Source organism: Chinchilla lanigera, unplaced genomic scaffold (genome assembly GCF_000276665.1).
Source record: "Chinchilla lanigera isolate Chin_1 unplaced genomic scaffold, ChiLan1.0 scaffold00051, whole genome shotgun sequence".
Taxonomy (NCBI): Eukaryota; Metazoa; Chordata; class Mammalia; order Rodentia; family Chinchillidae; genus Chinchilla; species Chinchilla lanigera.
In genome coordinates, this window is record NW_004955452.1 from 2,153,350 (window position 1) to 2,176,923 (window position 23,574).

Here is a 23,574-nt window from a genome sequence, read left to right on the forward strand (position 1 = left end):
CAAGCTCCGCCCCCGGCCACCAGGTCACGCCCACGTTCCCGCCCCCGCCACCCAAGCCCCGCCCCGGCCGCGCGCTGGGCTTGCTGAAGCCGGCAGGGCCGCCGACTGGGCCTTTGTCTGGGCCCCCAGCCCCCTTCAGCGGGCCGCGGCCCAGCCGGCTCCCGGCCAAACACGGCCTGGAGTGTGGGACGGGACCCAGGCGCGGGCCGGGGCCGCGCGCTCAGGACTCCCCGCTTGTCGTGCACCCTGCTGGGCCGCCAACGTGCACACGCTTGAAACCGCCCCGCACACGCGACTCCACGTGCCCGCGGCTTTCGAGGAACCGCGGACCCCCTGCCCAGCTCACACGCTCACACACAGCTCTAGGCACCCGCACCGCACGCTCACGGCAACTCTGATCTGTGACAGTCCTCCCAGGGGCACGCAGCCTCCACACGCGCTCAGCCCCTGGCGCTCGCATTTGCACCCTGACTCTCCGTGCCTCCATCCAGCGCGCCACGAAGCGTTCACACGTGTTTCCACGCTTCCCACACGGGCCCACCACCCAGGTTTCGTCCACAAGTACCGGCCTGTACCTTTACGTTTCCTCACTACCCACAGTGCCTCAGTGTGGACCCTGGATGCTGTTCCAAGTCACCTTCCCAGCCCTGCGCTGTTTTCCACCTGAGCCGCTCAGCTTAGATTCACCTAGGTCGCAGCCCCAGAGCCAAAGACACACAGACGCTGCCACAGTAACTCCCCCAGTGACCAGCCTGTGACACAGCCGCAGGCAGCCTCACAGCCTGGGGACCTCTCCACGGCCTGGGGACCTCTCCACAGCCCGGTTCAAGTCCCCTCTTCTGCCTGAATATTTCCAGACAGCCCCAGGCTGAGGGTGGAGAGAAGACCGTGTGTGTGTGTGTGTGTGTGTGTGTGTGTGTGTGTGTGTTGCTTTGAGGATAACCTTTTAAGTACTGGTGGAAAGAAGAGAATAAAAACCCAAGTTTCCATTGTTTCCTGCCAGTTGCTAGGCTCCAGAGACTCCTGGCAGGATTTGCCGCCAGTAGCGAGGTGCGTTGTGGACAGAAGGAAATGCCCGGCTAGCTGGGTGGCACCGGGCCGGCTCTGCTGGCTCAGGAAGGTGTGTTCCCTGTGATAGGGGCCTGCAGGCGCCACCCGGGCCATCCAGTGACTCAGGTGGAAAACAGAACATGGCTGGGGCCTCCCACCCAGGCCCTCAGGGATTATAAAACAGCCTCATCCTGACCCCCATCCCACATAGATACCCTGCTCCAGAACCTTGGATCCCTCTCTGCCCTGTGGGCACATTTCTCAGGGACCAGCTGGGAGCCGGGAGGAGTAGAAACCGCATCCAGAGTAGCTGGCCAACTCTCTGGCCCCACCCAGACTCCAGCACAGCACCGAATAAGGTCTGTGTCTGCTCCAGACAGGGAGACAGAAAGGGGATGCCCAGATTGGCCCCCCAGGGGCCCCTAACCTGATGGAGGAGCCTCTGAGGGACGAGAGAGTCCCTGTCCTCAAATTCTTGGACTGATGAACAATCCTGCCTCACCATCTAGCTTTGCAGCGCTAAGCAAGTTATTCTACCTCTACCTCTCAGAATGAGAATAGCACTGATTTCCCTCTTGGTGTTATGAGGATGAAGGTGAAGTAATGTTTTTTGTTATGCTTCAGACAGAGGTAAGCGCTGAATAGGTGGTAGACCTTATCTTCTTAGGATTTCTGGGTGTGGCTCCAATCTGATGGGAGAGAAACAGGCCTGTCTGCCCTCGGGGAGCTCCTATCTGATGGCAGAGCCCCCACTGCCTAGGATCTATAGCTCCCGATCTGATGGTGGGGCCCCGCCCTAAGGACCTCCAGTCCTTCCTTGGGGAGCAGCTTCAAGAATTCGTCTGTCTGCGGAGGACGGCTTCAGCGCTTCGCTGACTTCAGAGCTGGCAGGTGGCCAGGCCGGTGGCAAGGTCTTTCCAAGGCTCCGCCTGGGCAAGGAGGGTCAGCATCCGGCACAAACCTCACTTCATGAGCTGCCTCAGCATCGGCTCCCACCCTGGGTCCTTTAAGTGCCAGAGATTTGGACTTGCGTGGTTTGCCTATGAGCAAAGGCAAGAGGGGAACAAGCAGCCCTTTGTAGATGTTTGGTCACAACTAACCCAGAGCTGTAAGTCTTGTGTCCAAAAAGAGTTTGGGGAAAGAGACGGTAACACTGGCTGGGTGTGGAGGGAGCGGGCTGTCAGAGAACAGGAAAATTCGGCCTAGAGCGGCCCAGCCGCCTGAGGACAGTCACCCTCTACCTACTCTCTACCCCCCATCTACTCCTCTTCGCTGAAGATCGGCTGGCTGTGTCCATATCTTTAGTTCAGGCTCTCAGATTGCCCTGTCTAGGGCCTGGCTGTCACCTCTTAGGACTTAGAAGGACAGCAGGGGGCCAGAGCCCTCTGGGCCTTGCTGAACCTTAAAGGTACCTGTAACCACTCGCTAGCGTTCATCATTCAGGGTAGTCACATTCTTGGGGACAATAATAACTCTCATCTTGCACAGGGTTCCTTAGTAAGGAGGGACCAGGAGGGTTTGGAGCAGCAGGAACAACCACAAAACCTGACTTCTGAGAAAGTTGGAGCTTTTCAAATTAGCAGGCAGAGTTTGTGGTTCTCCTGTCTGCCACTCCAAAACTGACAGAGCACAGCTTTTTCTGGCTTCCACTCCCCACTCCAAAATTTTTTTCTCCCTTGGAGCTTCTTCCTTATTTTACATTCCTTTGGTCATTCATTCACCTTGAACAGCAGTGGGCAGTTGAACAGGTTGTACACTGAACAAGAATGCGTAGCCAAATGGGTGAATAAGTGCTATAATGTGCCCTGTTTTGGGGCTACATCTGCCTGGAGAGGTTTCCTTTTGATAGTATCAGCAAAGGTACTGTGTGGGCACATTATGACCCCACTTTTTTTTTGGTACCGGGAATTGAACTCAGGACCTTGCACTTGCCACACAGGCGCTTGTGCCACTGAGCTATATCCCTGGCCCACCCATATTCTTTTGATAATAAAAATAAACAGCCCTTTCACAGCAAGGGGTGGTTGTGCACACCTGTGGGAAGCTGAGGCAGGCAGAGCACAAGTCCAAGCCCAGCCTGGGTAACTTAGAGACTTAGTGAGAGTCTGTCTCAAAAATTGAAATATAGATAAATAAATAAACAAACAAATAAAAGGGCCAGGGATGTAGCTCAGAGCAAAAACCCTGTGTTCAATCCCCAGTACCAAGGGGGGGAAAAAATCACGTTGCCAAACCAATCAACACTGACTCTTATTTGATAGCCATCGCTGTCCTGGGTAGTAGATAAGAGATAAGTGTGTCTGTTTTATTATCCACCTTTTCCAGATAAGGAAACGCAGAGGAGAGGATGCAGTAGCCTGGCGAGGTTGTCTAGGTCGCACAGTCAGTGGGAGGTGGGACAGGATCCACCTGGTTCTAGAATTCACATTCTTAGCCACCCTGATTCTGTCTTTTCTGGGTGGTTCTTGACTACCCAGGCAGAGCCACCTCCTGCTCGCTCAGGCCGCAGCAAGTCCTCTACAAGGGCCCTTAGACTTGGCCCCTCTGCCCTGTCCCAATATCTTCCTACAACCTGTCTCTTTCTTTTTTCTTTCGGGACAAGGTCCCACTAGGTTGCCCAGGTCAGGCTCAAACTTGCCACCCTCCTGCCTCAGCCTTCCAGAGGGCTAAGATGACAGGCTTCCACCACCACTCTGAGAGCCCACCTTGAGTCCCAGGCCCAGGGCAAGATTCTCACCCTGTGCCCTGGGGGTCTCCTGCTTTCTGAGATGCTCCTTGGAAAGGGGCGCTGTGGTCACAGAAGTTTGGGAACCCTACACTCTTTCCCATGCTTTGACGCTCTCTAGGGACAGGGATATGGGAGAGGGTCTGAACAGGCCTCCGGGGAGGTTGCCTCTGCAGCTCTCCCTCAGTCAATTCAAGGATAGACTCTGCTTATTTTTAGGAGGAACCTCTAACGTCTCACAGGATGAGGGTGTTTCTGCAGGACACTTTGTGGATGCTGCCGCAGAGGTGGGCTCCCAAGCTGACCATAAAAGGTCTTTAGAATATGAATTTGTCACGAGTGGCCCTGCATGCCCAGCTCGCCTGCAGCCAGGCTGGAATTCCAGCGGCCTCCACGTACCCCCTCACATTCGTGCCCACGGGCCCCTGCTTTTAAAGATTTGTCAGGGCTTGGGTGTGGTGGTGCACGCCTATAACCCCAGTACTTGGGAGGCTGAGGCAAGAGGATCCTTGCAAGTTTGAGACCAGCCTGGACTACAGAGTGAGCTCAAGGCCAGCCTGAACTGCATAGCCAGACCCTGTCTCAAAAAGACTAAAAAGAAAAGAGATTTGTCAGGGACCTGGAGTCAGCGCTCAGAAATACTCATTTCCCTCCCTTCCTCGGCACAGACACACATTCTACTTCATCGTGTCTGCGTCCTCAAACATATCTGAGCTCACATCTTGCTTTTGTCACTTGACACTTCTAGGTTCCAGTAAGACTAGGCCTACTTAAAAATGAATCTGTGGGCCGGTGCCAGTCCCCAAACTGTTTATGACCAGCTAGTGATAAGGAGCTTGCTCCAGAGTGTAAATCAGCTGGGGCACAGCGTGTGCTGTTTGGCCCGGCTGACATTTTTCCCCCTAGAATCCTTTTTCCGTATTGGAAGCAGGACATCGATTTTCACTCCGGCGTAAACTCTTTATTGTGGGTGGCAACTGTTAGCAATGTGTGGACCAGTGACTGCACAGCGCTCGCGCTGCCTGTGCACATCATATTTCTAGTGAGTTTTTGGTGTTGTGTCTCACTGACACACCACAGTTCGTTAACCTTGCCCCGCAGTTGGACATTTGGGCCATTTCCCGGTCTTTGTTATGAACGCAGCGCTGCTGGGCACTCAGTTCTGTGTGGGTCTGTGTGTTTACTTTGGTCGCTCCCTCAGGTTTTAAGGATCTCGAATCTGAGGCCAGGGAGGTGGCAGGACCTCTGCGGGTACACAAGTGGGAGGGAGAGGCCGTTGACCCTCGGACCCCCTGTTCCTTCCTCTGGCCCGCACTGCTTTTCCTACAGAGCAGATTTTCCATCTCTTTCATGATTTTCTTTACCAGGCCACAAGCTTTCTGCTGTTGTCTTTAGGAGCTCGAGACAGAAATCCTTTTGGAATGTCCTGTGCCTTCTCCCTCCAAGTTCCCGGCTTTGTTCAATTGTTCGCCAGAAATTCCTGCCCTGCCGGGAGGGGCTCAAGTTGAAAAGTTTGCCAAAAATGGTGGGACCACTCCGGGCACAGTGCAAGGCCTCTGCCCGTCTCAGCTCCGAAAAGGCAGTGCGGGTGCAGTACGGGTGGAGCAGGTTCACTCTCCCTATGTGGGGCCAGCGGAGCAAGGGTTGTAAGCGGAAAGGCAGTAGGGAGTGACACACGGCTGGGGAGCGGGGGTAAAGGATGGGTGGGCAGAGGCTCAGACAGTCAGGTTCAGAAGGGAGGGAAGGCTGGGGTGGAGTGAAGGTTAGGTACAGAACATGTCTTTTATGCACGCACCTTGGTAACTCAGAAAGCTGCATTTAGGAGTTAGCAGTGTAGCTCAGTGGTAGAGCACATGCCTAGCCTCTGTGAGGCCATGGGTTTGATCCCCACCACTGCAAACAAACAAAACTGCTTATTTTCTAGAATCCTAGGACAGCTGGGCATGGTGGCGCACGCCTGTAATCCCAGCACTCGGGAGGCTGAAGCAGGAGGATCGTTGCGAGTTCGAGGAGAGCCTGGCTGCAGAGCATGACCCTGTCTCAAAATGACAAAAAATAAAAAAATAAAAAATAGGATCCTAGCACAGTGATAATAAATTGCCTGTTTGAAAAGGACCATAATGGATTTCTTTAACACATAAAACAATGTCAGTATCATGCTGCTATACCAGATGATACCAAATGATGAGCGACCATTGGAGTGGGCAGTTGACACCATAGGTGACTTTTTTTTTTTTGTCTTTTGAGACAGGGTCTCCCTCTGCAGTTCACGCTGACCTTGAGCTCACTTTGTAGCCCAGGCTGGCCTCGAACTCACAACGGTCCTCCTGCCTCAACCTCCTGAGTGCTGGGATTACAGGTGTGCGCCACCACGCCCGGCTCTTCATGGGTGACTTTTGACAAAATTTCTCCCTTTGTTTATTACTTGCTAGAAAGCATCCATTTCAGACTTACTTTCCCTGCTTAGGGCACTGGTAGTGAGGGGCAGCCCAAACCTCCAGGTCAAACACCATCCTTGCTTTGTCGAATTTACTGCATATTTTGGAGGCCAAAATAAAGAATCGGTTCAATAAATATTATGAAAGATATTGCGCTTTAGATGGCTGAGAAAGTGTACAGAGCACAGTGGCTCTTTGACCATCCTGGCGTTGGCTGAGAGTCATAGCCCAGCTCTGCTATTTACCAACTGCAGAAATTTGGACAAGTCACTCTCTCTGTCTCTCTGAGCCTCAGTTTCCCCCGTCAAAAGTGAGCTACTAAAAACCTAGCCTGCAAGGGTGGCGAGAGTTTATTGCCTGTGTTTATGCCTTGGCAGCAAGCCTGGCACACTATGTGAGTTCTTGATGACCTATGATGTCCTTCTGCAGGTGTGAAGGACTTTCCTTGGCCACCCCCAATCACAGGGACACCTAAGCCACTTCTGTACACAAAAGAGACAGCTGAGTAGGCCAAGGCATTGTTCTGTAGTCAGCTTGCTGCTTCCTGTTTACTCCGGCCCAGCAGATGCATGGCTGGGGCTGTGGTGTGGGGACTTCCGATGGCCTCTGCATAGCTGCATGGAACAGAGGAGCTTCTCTAACTACCAGGCTTATTTTCCTCTGGACTCAGGCTCAGTAACTGGGGAATGGATTTGTGAGCTGTGATTGTCCATCCCTGGCAGGAGTTTGGGTCAAGGGCAGAGGTCCAGGTGTGTCTACACATTGCAATCTAATCCCCAACCAATGGGCAAACCTTGCTGAGGCCTTGTAATCACATCTGTCATACCCTGAGCCTCCAGTGTGTTATCGTGAAGGTTATCATTATTGACGCCCATTTGCAGGTAATACTCTATAATGACAGCGCCGACTATTTTTCAAGGGCCACTATGTCCTGTGCACTTTCTTTTTCGGAACCATTTGTAGCTGACCTCTCTGCCATGGTTTCCTCATCTGAAAAAATAGGGACAGTAGCACTTTCCTTAAAGAGTTGATTAGAGGATTAAATGAGTAAATTAATCCAAAGGACTTAAAACAATGCCTGGCATGTAGATAAGCACTTATAAACGTTGGCTAGGTTCTTTAATATTGTTAGCTATTGAAGTATCCATTGGATGAAGTAGATACTCATCCTTAGAGTAATGGAAGTTACTACTACTGCATACATGGTGGGCGCAGGGCCCCGTAACCACCATGGACATAGAAATTGAGCCCCTGTTGCGAGCAGGACTGGGTTAGCTGTCAACAACCTCAAGAGCAGTGCCCTGGCCAACGGGCTTATACTCTACTTGGAGAAGCTGGACTGTTTTGGAAGTGAACGTGCTTAGCAGAGCCAGGTACCCACAGACCTGGAGCAGGAACGGGGGTTGAGTGGCTGGACAGAAGGCTTGGGGATTCTAAAGAGCTGTGTTCCTGTGAGTTCACCTGGGGTAGAGGAACAGCTGAGGACCCATTGGGTTGACTCACAGGCTTCTCCCTATGGAGGAGAGGCAGGCCAGGGGCTGAGGAAGGAGCGTGCTGTGTGCTCAGTTTGGCCCACAGATGCTCTCCCTTGGAATACTAGTGGGAGAGAGAATTCAGTGACCAGCGGTTTGGTGCCCTCTTCCATCTGCCAACCCTGGGACCGCAGCGGTGATCCCGTGGGGGATACTCAAGCCTGCCACCTTCTCTGCTTGGTCACAGGGGACAGACCTTAACAGGCCACTGCCTTCAAGTGCCGAAGAATCTTATGGGCCCCCAGGTTCTGCATTATCTTAAGGTCAGCCCCATTCCACACTCTGGGCTGCCATTGGCCTTCACATCGTCAAGGAGACAGTAGGGCTCCAGCAACAGGGGCCAAGTCTGAAGTTGCAACCACGTAGAAATGGCCCTGAGGGCTGAAATGTCCCTGAGCAGCCTGGGAAGTGGCTGCAGATAGAGAATCCAGGGTTCTTGGGGTGGGGGCAAGATCCATCATCAGACTGGGATGCTCCAAGCCTGGTTTCTGACCAAGGGGAGACACTCAGAAACATCAGAGCCCAGGGGTCCCTTAGAAAGCATCAGAGCTCTGCATGTAGTGCTCTGCACCAGTTCACAGATGGGGAAATACAGGCCTGGAGCTGAGAGAGCTAGGTGGCTCCAGGTCTCCAGAGTCCCTTGCGCAGCAGGGTCGTGGGCAGCTGGGTGCCCTGTGGGCTTCTCAGCACCTTAATCCTCAGCAGTCCAGGGAACATTCTCCAAGGCATTCATGCAAGAAACTTAAGGTACTGGGAAAAAGGGTCCACCTCGTCCCAACCCTCCCAGTCTTACCTGGCCTGGATGGAAGCCCTCAGTGCAGAGAGCTCCCAGGAAGGGCTGTCCCCCATCCTGACGCCAATCTGGTTGCCTGTTCAATGCCTCTCACACTAGCTAGGGTTTCTTGGGCCTACTCTAGGCCATGGTCATTAAAATCACATCTTTAAAAGAATAAATACAGGGGGCTGGGGATTTAACTCAGTGGCACAGCACCTGCCTGGCAAGCGCAAGGTCGTGAGTTCAATTCCCGGTACTGGAAAACAAACAAACAACAAATAAACAAAAGAATAAATACAAGCCAGGTTCAGTAGTACATATATACTTGTTCCCAGCTACCTTAGAGATTGAAGCAGGAGAATCACAAGTTTGAGGACAGCCTGGGTAACTTAGCAAGACCTTGTCTCTTAAAAAAAAAAGAGGCTGGGGGTATAGCTCAGTGATAGAGCACCTGCCTAGTATGAGATTCAATTGGGTTTGATTCCTAGTACTAAATTTAAGAAGAATAAATGTGTGTAAGGTACTTAGAAGTTGCTGCCATATGTGTGTGTGTCATTCTTCTTCTTATTATTATGTCTACATTTGAGCATATGGGACTGTCTGGAACAATCAGCCTAAAAAAAAAAAGAAGTGCAAATAGGGATGGGGAATGGACAACTTGTCTGTTTCTTCACATGGGGAAACTGAGTCTCAGAACCTCTGCAGCGATCCACTCAAAATATAAACCAGGAGCTGGGCTTGGTGGCACGTGCCTGTAATCTCAGTGCTCAGGAGGCTGAGGCAGGAGGATCACTGTGAGTTCAGGACCAGCTTGGGCTACAAAGTGAGCTCAAGGCCAGCCTGAACTGAAAAGCGAGACCTTATCTCAAAAAGACCCCCCCAAATTATATATATATATAATTATATATATAGATATATATCTACATATATATCTATATATATATACACTATATATAGATAGATATAGATATAGACATAGTTAATTACTAACTGAGACCTATGGGCTTCACACTCAGCCTGCAAGTCTTTAATTTGTTACTAACACATAAAAATCCGATCCCAAAGCCAGGTGTGGTAGTACATACCTGTAGTCCTAGCTACTCAAAATGCTGAGACAAGAGGATTACTTGAACCCGGGAGCTCAAGGCCAGCCTAGAACCCCCTCCCCTATCCCCTGCCCTGAGATCCCTGGCTTTTCTTGTGGAAACGATGACTCATTCAAGAGCCAAGTATGAACCAAGCAGTCTGTGTTCACCTAGCCAAACTCACCACCACTCCCTGCTCCACCAGCCCAATTCATTCATCAACTCTTGTCCCCAGAGGCCCTTGAGGTTTTTCTTTGTTTTGTTTTTGTTTTTTTTTTGAGACAGGCCCTCGCTATGTAGCTCAGTCTGGCCTCAAACTCACTATGTAGCCCAGGCTGGCCTTGAACTCACAGCAATCCTCCTGCCTCAGCCTCCTGGGTGCTGGGATTACAGGAGTGCACCACGGTGGCCCTTGAGTTTGTAACCCCCAACTGGAATGGTTATTTTCCCCAGCAGAACCTTGGAAGGAGCATGTTGCCACAATTTATTTCCCACAACTACAGCCTGATGGACATGTGCCCCTTGTACCACCAGGTCACCACCAGGAAGACGGGTTGGAGCTGGGCTCCGGGGCACTCCAGCCTGAGCGGATGGCTTCCCACACCTTGGGCAGATGACTTAAGAATCTGCTGCCAAACAAAGGGACCTCGGGCAGCTTGGTACCCAACATCTGAGGCAGCACAGGGCTGAAGCTCTGGCTCTGAGGTGGATGCTGCCCGCCAATGCTGGTGGATCGGGCCAGGCACTGCAGGGCTTCTGCACCCCTGGGTGAAGGCATCACACAGGTGCTGGTGGTGCAGCTGCCAGAGGCAGCCAGGCTGGCGCTGGGGCTGGAGTAACTGTGGGACGAATGTTCCAGGGTGTCCTGGTAGAGGGCATTGGCAGCTCGCTCCAGGTAGTTGGCTGCAAGCCTGGGCAGGCTCAGCGCTTGGGAGCAGTTGTAGAAGGCGTTGGTGGATCGGTCCAGGTAGCCGATACTCTGGATGAGCTGGTCCAGGAAGCTGGGGTTGGAGGGGCCCGGAGGATGGTCTGTACAGAGCAGGTAGTGGGGGCTGCTGCTGTGATCAGTGGGCTTTCTGGCCACCTTGGGTCCTCTCGACAGGTGACTGGTCTCTGCAAACCTAGGGTTGTAGGGTTGGCCCGTGAAGGAGGAGGCAGTGTTCAACGGCTGCTCTGAGCGGCTGCTGCAGGTGCTAAAGTCCAAGCCGTTACAGGTGCGGGCACACGGGCCCCTGCTAACCCCATTCAGGCTGCGGCCCTGGGTCCAGCCTGGAACTCGGGGTGGGAAGGATGCATAGTTCGGATGGCCCGCGTGGCTGTAAGTGTTTGAATGGTTCACCGGGCGTCTGGACATGGTCCCAGCAGTGCAGGTCACACTGACGGCTGAGCTGGGACAGCGTCTGGAGGTTGGTTACCTGGTCTGACAAGAGAGAGCCTGGTTAACTCACCAGCCCCCTCTGGGCTTTCCCTCCAGGGTCCCCTCTGCCCCTAGAGGTCCAGCACAGCCGTTTCCTCGCCCTCTCCTCCTCCCAGCCTCGGGGATCTCCAGCTGGAAAATGGATGCCTTCCTCTGCAGAGAGCACAAGAGAAGGGCAAGAGATGGGGAAGAAGTCAAGACTCCCAGAAATACTGAGGCCAGATGACCATCTAGAAAAGGGGAGGTGGTCTTGCTCACTATGTAGCCCAGGCTGGCCTCAAACGCATAGCAATCCTCCTGCCTCAGCCTCCCAAGTGCTAGGATTACAGGTGTGAACCACCACTCCCTTCTCTTCTCTTGCTCTTCCTCTCTCCTCCCCCTCCCCCTCCCTCTACCCCTCCCTCTCCCTCTTCTCTCCTCCCCACCCCTCCCCTCCGCTCCCCTTTCCTCTTTGCTTCTCTTTCAATACTAGAGACTGAACTCAAGAACTCGCCTTTTTTTTTTTTTTTTTTTTTTTTTTGCCTTTTTGAGACAGGATCTCACTATGCAGCTCAGGCTGGCCTTGAGCTCACTTTGTAGCCCAGGCTGGTCTTGAACTCACAATGATCCTCCTGCCTCAGCCTCCCGAGTGCTAGGATTACAGGTGTGCACCACGATGCCTGGCCCAAGCCCTTGTCTTGCCAGTGTCTTCTTTTTTTTTTTTAGTTTTAGCCCACATTCTAAAATTCCCAATCACTTTCGATGGAAGCACTGCAGAAAACCACGAAAGCCAAGATTAGAATCTCTAATGGAGAAATCCCAGGCAGAGGTAGGCCTTCGGTGCTGTGGAACAGCTAACCAGCTGTGCAGTGTACCCCGATACCGACAATATGTCTTGGCTCCCGAAGCGACACCACATGCACGCTTGCTGTGTACCCGGCCCTTCAACTTGGATCTTGTGTGATTCAACTCACTGAACTCCTACCGCAGATCAAAGAGGTAGTGAGTGTCGTATTCCCAGCTGGCAGATGGAGGAAAATGATGTTCAGAGAGGTGATGCGCCAACCCTATGATCACACAGTAAGTCACAAGGTAAAGGCCAGGGTGACATCTTGGGGGTGTCATCTAATGACCCCCAAGAAACAATGCTATAATTGCAGGGTGACCTTGGCTGCTAAGGGTGAATTCTCACCACACCTGCCCTGACCACCTGGATGAGAACACAGGTGGGGAGAAGCCCGATGGAGGTCTCTAGCTGACCCCCAAACTCTGTTGATCCTAACTGAGGGACTCTGCATGAGGGTGGGGAAGGTAGCATACAAGTCTACTCTTGGAGCTAGATTTTCTTTTTTTTTTGGTACCGGGGATCGAACTCAGGACCTTGCAGTTGCCAGGCAGGCATTTGTGCCACTGAGTTATATCCCCGGCCCTGGATTTGTGAGCACAAGACCTGCCAAGATGTGTGCTTTGACCCTCTTGGGTGGTCCATGACTTCCTCACACACCCTACCAGAGGAGGGGCTACAGGTTTCCTGCCCTTCCTGGGCCCAGAGTGGGGACTTCGAGGAAACTAAGACCTGGTTTCCTCGTCAAAGAGATTCTCGGTCTTCGTGGTCCACCTCCTCTTCCTGGCCTGCCTGGGCCCAGCCAAGGGCAATGTCGTCCCATTGTTCCTTGGCCCCCCCCCATACTAACCCCATCCCCATCCCCACCCCAGCTGGAAGGAAGGCGGTGGCTTCTACCCCTACCACACCACAGCAGCCTCTTTGCAGTGACGGCCTTGTGCCAACAGAGGCATATTTGAGCCCACCCCACCCAGGAAACAGCTGCCTGCCCCTCTCCCAGCCTATGACCCCTCTCAGCTGCCCTTGTCCTTTGGGTCTGAAATGGGCAGGACATCCAGACCCTGGCCTCTTCCTTTCCTGGATCAACCCCACCCTCCTCCTACCCTAGAAATATAAGAGGTGATTGGGGCTGGCGCCAGGGACCCCACCCTTCCCTTTCTGGTAGGCCTGACCCCGTCTGCCCCCAGGGCCTGCTGTCTCACTGTGTCTCTTTGGAGGTAGATGACATGGACCTCCTCTGGTTCTCCACTGGGGATCCCTGCATGCTGCCGCTCCAGACTGCTGGCCATGTCATAGAATCACGGAATCCTAGAGCTGGGAGGGGCCTCCAGGGGTCAGCCCGGCCAGGCCCCTGCCTTGGGGCCAGAGCCACTTTAAGCCTGCCAGGACAGATGGGCCCTATTTTTGAAACGAGGCTGGGGTGGCTGTTTTCCATGCTCCTTGTTGTTTTTCTTGTGTTTGGTTGTGCTGCGAGCCAGGAAGTTTTATGCTAGCTCAAAGACAACTCCTGTTTGCTGTGGTCAGCATCAATTTCTCTCTCTCTCCTTTTTTTTTACATTGGGTCACCAAACATTTATCAAGTCTCCTTCAAGTGCTTTCCCTTTGGGTGACCCATTCTTAGACGGGATAGCAACTTCCTTCCTCTCTTCTTGCCTCTTCTAGTGCAGCCAACAGTCCGGGGTTGAGCACCTACTATGCGTGGGACTCTGGTAAGAGCCTGAGAATCTCAAGGGAGCAAATCTCCGTGTTCCTTTTGGAACTCCAAGCCCCTTTCTGGGACCTTGTCCGTAGGGGCCATGAAAGATGTGTGTGTTGAATGAATGAACGGATAAAATCCTCTTTCAAGGTCTGGTCATATTTTCCAGAAAATCTCTCCGTCGTATTCCTCCTTCAGCATTGAAAGTACAGTTTGGGGCAGTAGTAGAGGACTTACCGAGTGTACATGAGGTCCTAGACTCAGTCCACAGCCTTGCAAAGCAAATAAACAAACAACCCCATACAATCCAGTCTTCTCACAAATTCTCAAACTTCTTGAAAACTTATGAACTCTTATATATGCTTTTCTCCCCAATCCATTAATTATTAACATTTTGGCCACATTTATCACTCTACCCACCTACCCCCCCCCCCGACTTTTTGTTTTATGAGTAAGCTTGCCGATTGCAGTATCTCTTACCAAGGATGACTTCAGCGTGTACTGCTTACTCCCTGGGAGAACAAGGAGATATTCTAACATACACACACTATCGTGATCAAGCCCAGGATATTCAATATTGGTACAATACTATAGTCCAACAGACAGCCGGGTGTGGTGGTGCACGCCTGTAATCCCAGCACTCGGGAGGCTGAGGCAGGAGGATCGTTGAGAGCTCAAGGCCAGCCTGGGTTCAAAGTGAGCTCAAGGCCAGCCTGAACTGTATAGCAAGACCCTGTCTCAAAAAGACAAAAAAATAAATAAATATAGTCCAACAGACAGTCCATATCCAAATGTCACCAATGGCCTCTCCACTGTATTTGATAGCAACTATTTTTCCAGTACAGGACCCAGTTCAAGATGGGGCATTGCATTCAGTTTTCATGTCTCCTTAGTCTCCCTCCGTCTGGAAGGTTCTCAGCCTTGCTTTGTTTTTAATGGCATGGATTGCCGTGAAGAGTGCAGACCAGTTGTTTTAGAGAATGTTCTCCAGTTCGGGTTTATCCGCTGCTTCCTGATGAACAGATCCAAGATTTCTAAACACTTTGGCAGGATCTCCTGCTCCAGGCCTCCCCCATACACAGCCACAGAGCCTGAAGGGCCTTTGCCCTGGAGTAGGGGAGCTACAGAGGCTGAGACAAGGCATGGAAAGGAGGGATCTGAGGGCTCCTCCAGACAGAGAAAGTAGTATGGGGGGTGGGTCTCAGTGAGCAAGGAAAATGGTGTCCATGGTTCCTTTTTGGGGCCTGAGCCAGGGCTTAGGTTGGCTCTGGGCTGGGGGCTAGGCCGGCAGGCACACAGCCAGGCAGAGGACAGGGCCTCTGGGATGTTTGTCCTGACGGTACCCAGGCACGGAGATCACCAGCCATTTCTGGCCTGGGCACTCAGAGCCCGCTGGAAATAGCTCTAGGACAATTATTTCGGGAGGAATGTGCTATTTCTCCATCTTCCCAGACAGCTAGGCTGTGTCCCAGTAAGATTAGGAAAGTCCCTTTCTGGTCTCTGTGCTCCAGGGGACCTCCAGGCCTGTGGGGGCCACAGAGGCCATCAGAGCCAGAAGGGCTAGGACCCAAGAGTGGGGCCGGGAGACTAGAAGCCCCTGTCCTGTGGGTGTGGGTGCCGTGTCCTTAGATCTTGACTTCAGGCAGGGAACAGCTGACTCCCAAGCCTGGGGACACATAGGGAGGAAATGAGGCGCTGTTTGACCACTCTTGCCAGGGCCCATCCCCAAGAAGCTGACCCTAAAGAAGCATCTGCCTTGTCCTCTAGAGCCTGACGCTGTCAGTACCAGGCCCTTCATATCCACCCTTTCACTTAATCTTCCCAGCAACCCTAAGACGTAGGTATTTTGTTTCCAGAGGAGATCATAAGAGCTCAGAGAGGGTAAGAGATTTGCTGAAGTTTGCCCAGCAGCCCAGAATTAGAACCCCACATTCTAGCTCCACAGACTACAGGCTTGAACATGAATTTAGGGCCAGGGTTATAGCTCAATGGCATAAGTACCTGCCTGGCAAGCACAAGGTCCTGAGTTCAATTCCCAGTACCAAAACCAAAAAAAAAAGAACATGACTTTAGGGAGAAGCTGGGCCGCCCCCTCACTCGATGGGGACTGAGTAAGGGGCCCTGGGAACTGAATAGGATTGGGAAGAGGGAAATGTAAGACGAAGGGCAGTTACACTACAGTGCCACACCCCCCGACCCCCATCCTCCACCACCAGCTGTGACAGCTGCCTCTCTCTCTCCAGGACTACAGGTCTGGGAATGTCCTGGGCAGATGGAATGCCCCACCCTGCAGTCTTCAGCCATACATACCCAGACCCTTTGACCCACCAGAAGCCCTTTCAACCTTGGCTTCTTAGCTCCATGGCCAGAACAGCTCCCAACAGTGGACATTCCACCATCCCTGGCCTTTGCCGCTCTCTCCCTTCTCCCCTGGCTCCCCTACCCCTGCCCTGCCAACATCTGCCACCCCTCCTGAGCCCCACCAAGACCATCAGGGGCCCTTTCCTGACCCCCAGCACAAAGAGCTCAAAGGCATCTAATTCCTCTCGGCTCCCCTGAGACCTTAGGACGCTGCCCCTGCACTGGGGCCTGAGATGAGGGAGGAGTGTCCTTTGGTCCCTGAAGCCTCATGGTTGTTGGGAGCGTCGTGTAGAAGGAAGCTCAGCTCAGCAGCTGAATGTGTGTAACACCCAGGTCAGTCCAGGGGACAGCTACAATCAAGAGCCACAAAGAGGCTGGCTCTCCCACCTGGACGAAAGGGCATCTGTGCCCAGTCTTAGGTGACTGTTGGCAGCGTGACTCACCTGAGCCCCTACCTGGCACCGAGCCTGCCTGCCTGCAGGGCTGAAAATCTCCCACTCACCACGACCCTGATCTGCCCCTGCCTGCAACTTTCTACCCAGCAGAGCACAACGAGTCACCTGCCTCCCCCAACACCTTCAAGGATGAAGGCCCCCTGCTCACCTGCTGCCAATGCTGGCTTTTCAAACCCTCGTGCGTGAGGGCAAGCCGGGGCAGATCTGAGCTCGGGACACTGGGGCAGGTGCGGGGTGGCAGGGGCCCAGCCGCCAAGGGCTTCCTCCTGCCACACCACCGCAGGGTTTTTGAGGTCAAGCAGCCAACCCAGGAGGGGACAGGGCCCCTATCTGCCTGGGGCCTGGGAAATCCCCATGAAGGGAGCACGAGATGATAGCCAAAGGTAGGTTTCTGTGCAGTCTCGTGAGAGAAGACAGCGGTCAGGGCAGACAGGACAGTGAGTGGTGAGACCTGACCAGGTAGCTGGGCTCCAGACCTCCCTCTTCCGTTCTGTGAAATGGAGGCAGCGGCAGACACCGTTGACGATTTGTCATCATAGCCAGTGCTTCAAAATGCTCCATGTCCAAGGTTTGTGCTAAGTTCCAGCTGCCTAGGTGATGTCTCAGAGTAGCTAGAGCCGGCTATTCAACTCTCGGGAATTTAGCGAACAGTGACTTAACAATCGGTAGTTTGAATTCAGCTGAGGCAGGAGTATTTATGTACCAGGAACTGGCATGTGCCAGTCAGAAGGTCTTTTGTTTCATTTGAGACCCGATTTACATCCCGGGAGCTTCAGGACCCTGGTCAAATGTCTACCTCATGAACCTGTTTCCATAAAACCTCAGCAGTAAAAAAATAAATAAATAAAATTAAAACAAAACAAAACAAAACAAAAAAAACCTCAGCAGTAACCGGGCATGGTGGTGCACACCTGTAATCCTAGCACTCAGGAGGCTGAGGCAGGAGGATCTTTGCTAGTTTGAGGCCAGCCTGGGCTGCAAAATGAGCTCAAGGCCAGCCTGAACTGCAGAGCAAGACCCATCTCAAAAATACAAAAGAACAGGGGGTGGAGATTTAGCTCAGCAGCACAGCGCCTGCCTGGCAAGCGTAAGGTTGTGAGTTCTATTCCTGGTACCCAAAAAAAACAAAAAACAAATGGGGAAAAAAAATACACAAAAACAAAACAAAACAAAAAAACCACAGCGATAACAATACTCTGAATATATCAGATGCAAACTCAGGCCCAGGTGCTGTGGTTAGTCTTAGATTTGCATGCATTCACCCATTCATCCCTCCTCATAGCCTGCTGAGCTAGAGGTAATTGCATCTCCATTTCCCAGGTGAGAAAGCGGAGGGCAGAGGCGGTGTAACTCGCCTAAAGGAGCACAGCCAGGCACAGAGCACTCACTCTTGCTCCGCTCTGCCCTTCACACTCTACGGCCACAAGAAGAGGATCACCCGCGCCGCTCCAGAAGCATTTGCTGAGTGGAGATAACGCGCTACCAACGCTTTGGCATCAACAGGGGTGCCCCCAGGCCCCTCGGCCTCCTGGGGTCAGCCTTTGCTTTCATAGTCACATAGAGCACAGCTCAAGTCTCTGTCCTGAGCCTTCTCTGGCATTTCTGAGGAGGGCCAGGAGCTCTTGCGCCCTTGGGTCCCCTTCACTCTGTCTCCCACTTCCGGGACACTTCTCCTCCTTTTTTTTTTTTTTTTTTTCCCAAGACAGGGTCTCCTAGGTAGTTCAGGCTGTTCCTGAACTTGCTGTGTAGCCCAGGTTGGCCTCAAACACTCCACGATCCTCCTGCCTCAGCTTCTCGAGTGCTGGGAATACAGGCGTGCGCCACCACGCCCGGCCTTCTCCTCCCTTCTTGCTGCCCCACTCTCAGTGAGTGTCCTCCCAGCAGAGTTGCACCCCAGGGCCCACTGCCCCTCCTGGTCCACGCAGCAAGCCGTGCCTGACATAGTGCGAGACTTTGCTGAAGACACAGAGTGACGGGGGTGATAATACGCCACAGGACTAACCACAACTGCTCAGTGCTTTGTGTCTTGACGCCTCCTTTCTCCTCAGTGAAGAACATGCAGCCCCTTCTCCACTTTTCCTCCTCCTGCGTTCCGGGCTCGCATCACCCCCGCCCCCACAGACCTCCCATCACCAGGCTGCTGAGCTGAAAAGTTGACCAACCTCTCGTTGTAAGCAACAGTCACATCTCCAATCTTCTTTGCACCCGGAGGAGCTGCTTCCCTGACCCTCACCTGGGGTGGGCTGCAAGGAGATGCACATTCCTTCCATAGGAAGATGCTTTCCTTCGTAAGGAGCATGCGTCCTTCTGCCAACCCCACGAAGATGGAGAAGCAGCCACTGATGTCCCTCCCTTAAATATGCTTTGGAGGACTGGATCTTTTCAATATCATTGCAGGGTAAAGCCTCTGTTTTCACCAGAGAGGAATTTAGCGATGAGGCCTCGCTTTGTACCAGCTGTACCGACTGTGGGACCAAGAGCAACTTACATCTCTTTCCTGAGCTTCAGATTCCTTGTCTGTGAACTGAGTTTAATAGAAATACCCATCCCACAGGCTGACCCCCACAGGTAATAGGCTCACAGTAAATACTTAAATAATGGCAGCGCGTGGTGGCACATGCTGGTAATCCCAGCACTCGGGAGGCTGAGGCAGGAGAGTCACTATGATTTCGAGACCAGCCTGGGCTACAAAGTGAGTTCAAGGCCCACCTGAACTGCAGAGCGAGACCCTGTGTCAAAAAGACCAAAACACCCCAAACAAACAAAAACCCAAACTATTCCTACCTGCGAAGAAACACATTCCAGAAACAAGGACAACATCTGGTCCAGGCTGGTAAGGGAGGCCCTGGTGACCCCTGTGAGTATGGGAGAAAGTTTAGTGATGAGTTCCCAAGGGGAATGGTACTACTTTATAAACTTCTCTGTACACTCAAGATTTTTCATAATCAACTGGATGAAGTAGAAGGAGACTTGGATTGAGTCTAGAGTCCTGGGTTCTAATTTCAGTTATGCCCTTGAAACACCCAATGACCTTGAATAAGACCTTGGCCTTCTATGAGCCACACAATCCAATCTCTAGCAGTCCTTCTGGTGCTATATTTTATTGGAGAGTGTCTCATACCATTTTTCCGTTAGTATAACAGAATGCCACAGACAGTGTAACTTATATAGAAGAGAAAGTTATTTCTTACAGTTCTGGAGACCAGGAAGTCCAAAGTCAAGGTGCCCACACCTTGTGAAGGGCCTTCATGCTGTGTTAAGACATGACAGGAGGTATCATGTGACACACAAACAAGTGTGCAAGTTTGGGTGTCCTCCTCTTCTTGGAAAGCTACTACTAAAGCCACATGGGAACCCCACCTTCATGGCATCATGTGGTACTGATCACCTCCCCAGGGGGGCCTCCTCTCTTTTACCATCAGCACATGAGCTTTCATATGTTGGAAATTTAATTCAAATTTAGTTCAAATTAATTTGAAATTTAGCTGGGCGTGGTGGCTCATGCCTGTAATCCCAGCACATGGGAGGCTGAGGCAGGAGGATTGTTGCAAGTTCAAGACCAGCCTGGGTTGCAGAGTGAGGTCAAGGCCAACTTGAACTGCATAGCAAGACCCGTCTCAAAAAGACCAAAAAAAAAAAATATTGAAATTTAGTTCAAATTTCCAACATATGAACTTTCATATGAGCATTCAAACCGATAGTTTCCATTTTCTTTGGTCCACCCACAAATTAAGTGTCCACGAGGTGCCTGCTTATTTAGATATCTGATTTCCCCACCACTAGCCGCTGAGCCTCTAGAGGGTAAGGGCTGTTCTTCTCACCCCACATTCCCTAGGGCCTGGCACAGATCCTGGCACTGAGTGGGTAAGGGAAGGAGCATATCCTGGAAAATCTCTGCCCCGGAGGCTGTGGAGTCTGCAGTTGAGGCTCCTGGGGTTCCCCTTGGAACTAGTATTCAGTCCATGCACCTCCTTCTGTCTGTGTCCCCAGTGCCTTGGGAGAGAGGAGAGGCTACAGAACAGGAAGGAGCTGGACTGGAAGCTCTGAGGGTCAGAGGCCTCTACTTCCTGCAATGGAGGCCCTGTCCAAGCGTGGCTCCAGCCCTGATCTTTCAGAGCTGGGTAACACACAGGAAGGCAGGAAACTTCCCTCAGGCCTGCCATGGACCCACACGTCTACCAGTGTGGGCTGAGCCCTGGGCTCGGTGCCCGGAGCCTACCTTCCTGGTCCAGTTTCACAGAGCTCAGCTTCCACCACATCTCCAGCACCTTCTATTTTTTTTCCCCAGCAGCTTCTAACCCTGACGCCACCACCAGTTCAACAGGTGCCCTACAGCTTGCTCCTGAGGGAGGGCAGCTGCGGTCAGGACTCCTGGATTCCTTTCCCACCTCTGCCTCTCAAAGGCTGGGAAAGTGGCCACTCCCCCCATGTCTCTGAGCATCAGCTGCTCCATCCCATTTCATGCTGAGGGTCCTTTGGGGATTAAAACACAGACACTGTCATTAATTCCTTTTCCATATTCAAAGACTCAAAAGCGAGTTAGATTTCAGATACTGTTGAAGTCGTCTGAAGCTCCTACCAGCTCCACTCCATTCTGGGGCGGCATCATCTGATCTCTGATTATCTTTGCTATGCATTTTTGCCCCATTCCCAGGCTCTGCTGTACACAGCATAGTACTGAATTCCACGCATTCAAATATTGTGTATATTATGACATTATACTGGATGCATTACTCTATAATCTGCTTTTCTATCCCATGAAAATGTACTTTAGATTTGTTCATATAGGTACAGGAAGCTCTACTCCCGGTATCCTCTCTGCTTAGTATTACATTCTACTGTGAATATATATTTATTTCCAGTCATGTTTTATGTTGTATTATTCTCCTGTGAATATATACTGATATCCATTCTCCTGTGAATATATATTTATTTCCAGTTATGTTTTATGTTTTATTATTTCAAAGAACACTGAAATAAATATTCTTTTTTTTTCTTTTTTAACTGAGCTACATCTCTGACCCTTTTTATTTTATTTATTTATTTATTTTTGGTCTTTACCATTATACCCAGTTAATAAATATTCTTGTTTATATAAAAAAAGGAATTAGAGCAAATATAAGTGTTATAGGGAGCACAAACTCATGGTCAGTGGTGTTTACTAGTCACTTTGATGACACTATATTCTGAACCAACTGACTTGATGATGGACTATTTGAGGTTGGGACCCTCTGAAAGGTACAAACCCCCATTTGTCACTGTGTTCAGTGCTTCCCATGGGTTAATTTTCATGCTAAGAGCCATACCTGCTTGAATTCTCAAAGGATCTGTGAGGGAGCTCCGGGGTTACCCCAGGAAACTGAGGCACTGAGAAGTTATCTTGCCAAGACCACACAACCGTAGAGGAACTGGAACTCAGACCATCGCTGGTCTGACTGGTTCCACTGCCCACATTTTAACGAGGACAGAGGGGACCTGGAGCATCCTCTGGAGCTGTGGGAACTGGAGGCCCAGGGAGAGTTCCTAGAAGGAAGTGACGGTGCCTCCCAGCCTAGAGAATGGGGAGCGTTGCAGGGGTAGCAGCAGAGGCACTGAGAAGAGGCACTGAGGCAAGTAGGTCCAGCCTTGGCCTCCACTTCTCCCACAGACCTCCAGGCTCCTTCCCACTGCAGGACTCCAGGCAAGTCTCTTTCCTCAGCTCCTCCCTCTCTATCTACTGTTCATCTCTCTTCCTAATTCTTGTCTTTTTGCCTTCTTTCCTTTGGGTTATCTTCTTTCTCTGCAGTTCTCATTCGTTCATTCATTCCTCATTCATTCATTCATTCATTCTCTGTTTATTTATTTATTTATTTATTTCCAGTACTGGGAATTGAACTCATGACCTTGCGCTTGCCAGGCAGGTGCTGTGCCATTGAGCTAAATCCCCAGCCCCTTCATCTGTTCATTTATTAACCCATTCATTAGTTTGTTCACTTTTCCAACCACCCATGCATTGATTCATCCATTCATCTTATATGAACCCAGCACCATCTCTTTCCCAGGGCTGTGAAGCCTAAGTAATACGGTCCCCCTACAGGTAACCCCTGAGACCAGTTCTTTCGCTTAAACACACCAGATCCAATCACATCTTCACATAAACTTGCTAAAGCAATTCTGGAGACAGTTATGGCTCTCGGGCACCCCCTGCCGATAATCCGGATATTACACCCAGGCTGGACAGTCCCAGGGTGCCCGTGGGAAAGGAGGGGCTGCTCTGACTCCCCCCGCCCACTCTGTGCTGCAGTTCTGCCAGCAATTTCATTTTAGGGGCTTCTAACAGTGGGGTTTTTGTTAGAAATGTTTAATGCTTCAGATTTTGCCTAAGCCAAAGTCCAGAGTAAGAAGCAGCGGGAGAAAACACACACACACACACACACACACACACACACACACAAACACACACATATTGGTTCATCGTATTGTGGATGGGTGTGAGCCCCGTAGTGCGTATGTGCACCATGTATAAGTGTGCTCTGGTGTTGGTGAGGGGTGTGTAGAGGAGGATCCAGGGTGCACATTCTGAGTATGTGCTTGGACCCAGACAGTGGGCACCATGGAAGGATTTGTAGGGATCCTTACCTGTGCACACTGGGTTCCTGGGGTGGGGGAAGGTATGTGTGAAGTCACATCACACCTAGATGTGATAATTCTGAGGCCTTGGCTCCCAGAGTCCTTAGTAGGACAAGGCCCCAGTTATGCATTAATGCACCCCAGTTTGGCTTTCTTCCCTTTATGTCTCACTTCCCCCTTCCTGTACTCACACTTTTCAGAATCACCTTCTGCATACGCTGCCCATACTCCAATCCTATCTCGCAGTCTGCTCCTGAGACAGGAAGGAGCCAGGCTGATGGGAGAGGTCTGCAGAGAGCACAGACGTCACTCATTTGTCACCTCCCCGCTGCTGAATGAACCAACCAGTGGCTGCCTCTGGTTAGGGGAGAAATCCCTTAGCACTACGGGTGTTTTAATGGGATCAACTGTTACTGCGGCACTCCACAGGGTGTTCTGTGGGAAGGGCAGGTGGGTGGACAGGGGTGGCCTTGTTGTGGCAGACACAGCCCTGCTGAGTGTGCAGGTGCCCTGTGTGCATTGACACCCCCTGTGTGCAAGGCCCCTACGGTGGCTGTGTGCCTGGGACACAGAATTAGTAGGTGTGTTTGTTCCCACCCTGCCTGGCT

The 23,574-nt window shown here is 51.7% G+C and overlaps 1 protein-coding gene across 7 annotated transcripts; it reads right to left on the minus strand.

The window, feature by feature from the left end:
- Positions 1 to 10,068: 10,068 nt before the first annotated feature.
- On the minus strand, positions 10,069 to 13,131 carry LOC102004031. Of its 7 annotated transcripts, none has more exons than XM_005394728.1 (3): positions 13,048 to 13,131; positions 11,987 to 12,068; positions 10,069 to 11,020 (listed from the first exon to the last, which is right to left on the minus strand). In XM_005394728.1, exon 3 carries the CDS (start codon positions 10,957 to 10,959, stop codon positions 10,141 to 10,143), a length of 819 nt encoding a protein of 272 aa, XP_005394785.1. In that variant the 5' UTR covers positions 10,960 to 11,020; positions 11,987 to 12,068; positions 13,048 to 13,131; the 3' UTR covers positions 10,069 to 10,140. The 7 variants fall into 7 exon arrangements, with proteins under 7 accessions (XP_005394785.1, XP_013374918.1, XP_013374922.1 ...); XM_013519464.1 differs by having other exon boundaries at positions 10,069 to 11,025; positions 11,976 to 12,068; XM_013519468.1 differs by having other exon boundaries at positions 11,987 to 12,022; positions 13,048 to 13,127.
- Between the last annotated feature and the right edge of the window lie 10,443 nt (positions 13,132 to 23,574).

What these genes read in the sequence shown, in the direction of transcription:
- LOC102004031 (XM_005394728.1), bottom strand. Translation starts at nt 10,959, where the DNA reads ATGTCCAGACGCCCGGTGAACCATTCAAACACTTACAGCCACGCGGGC.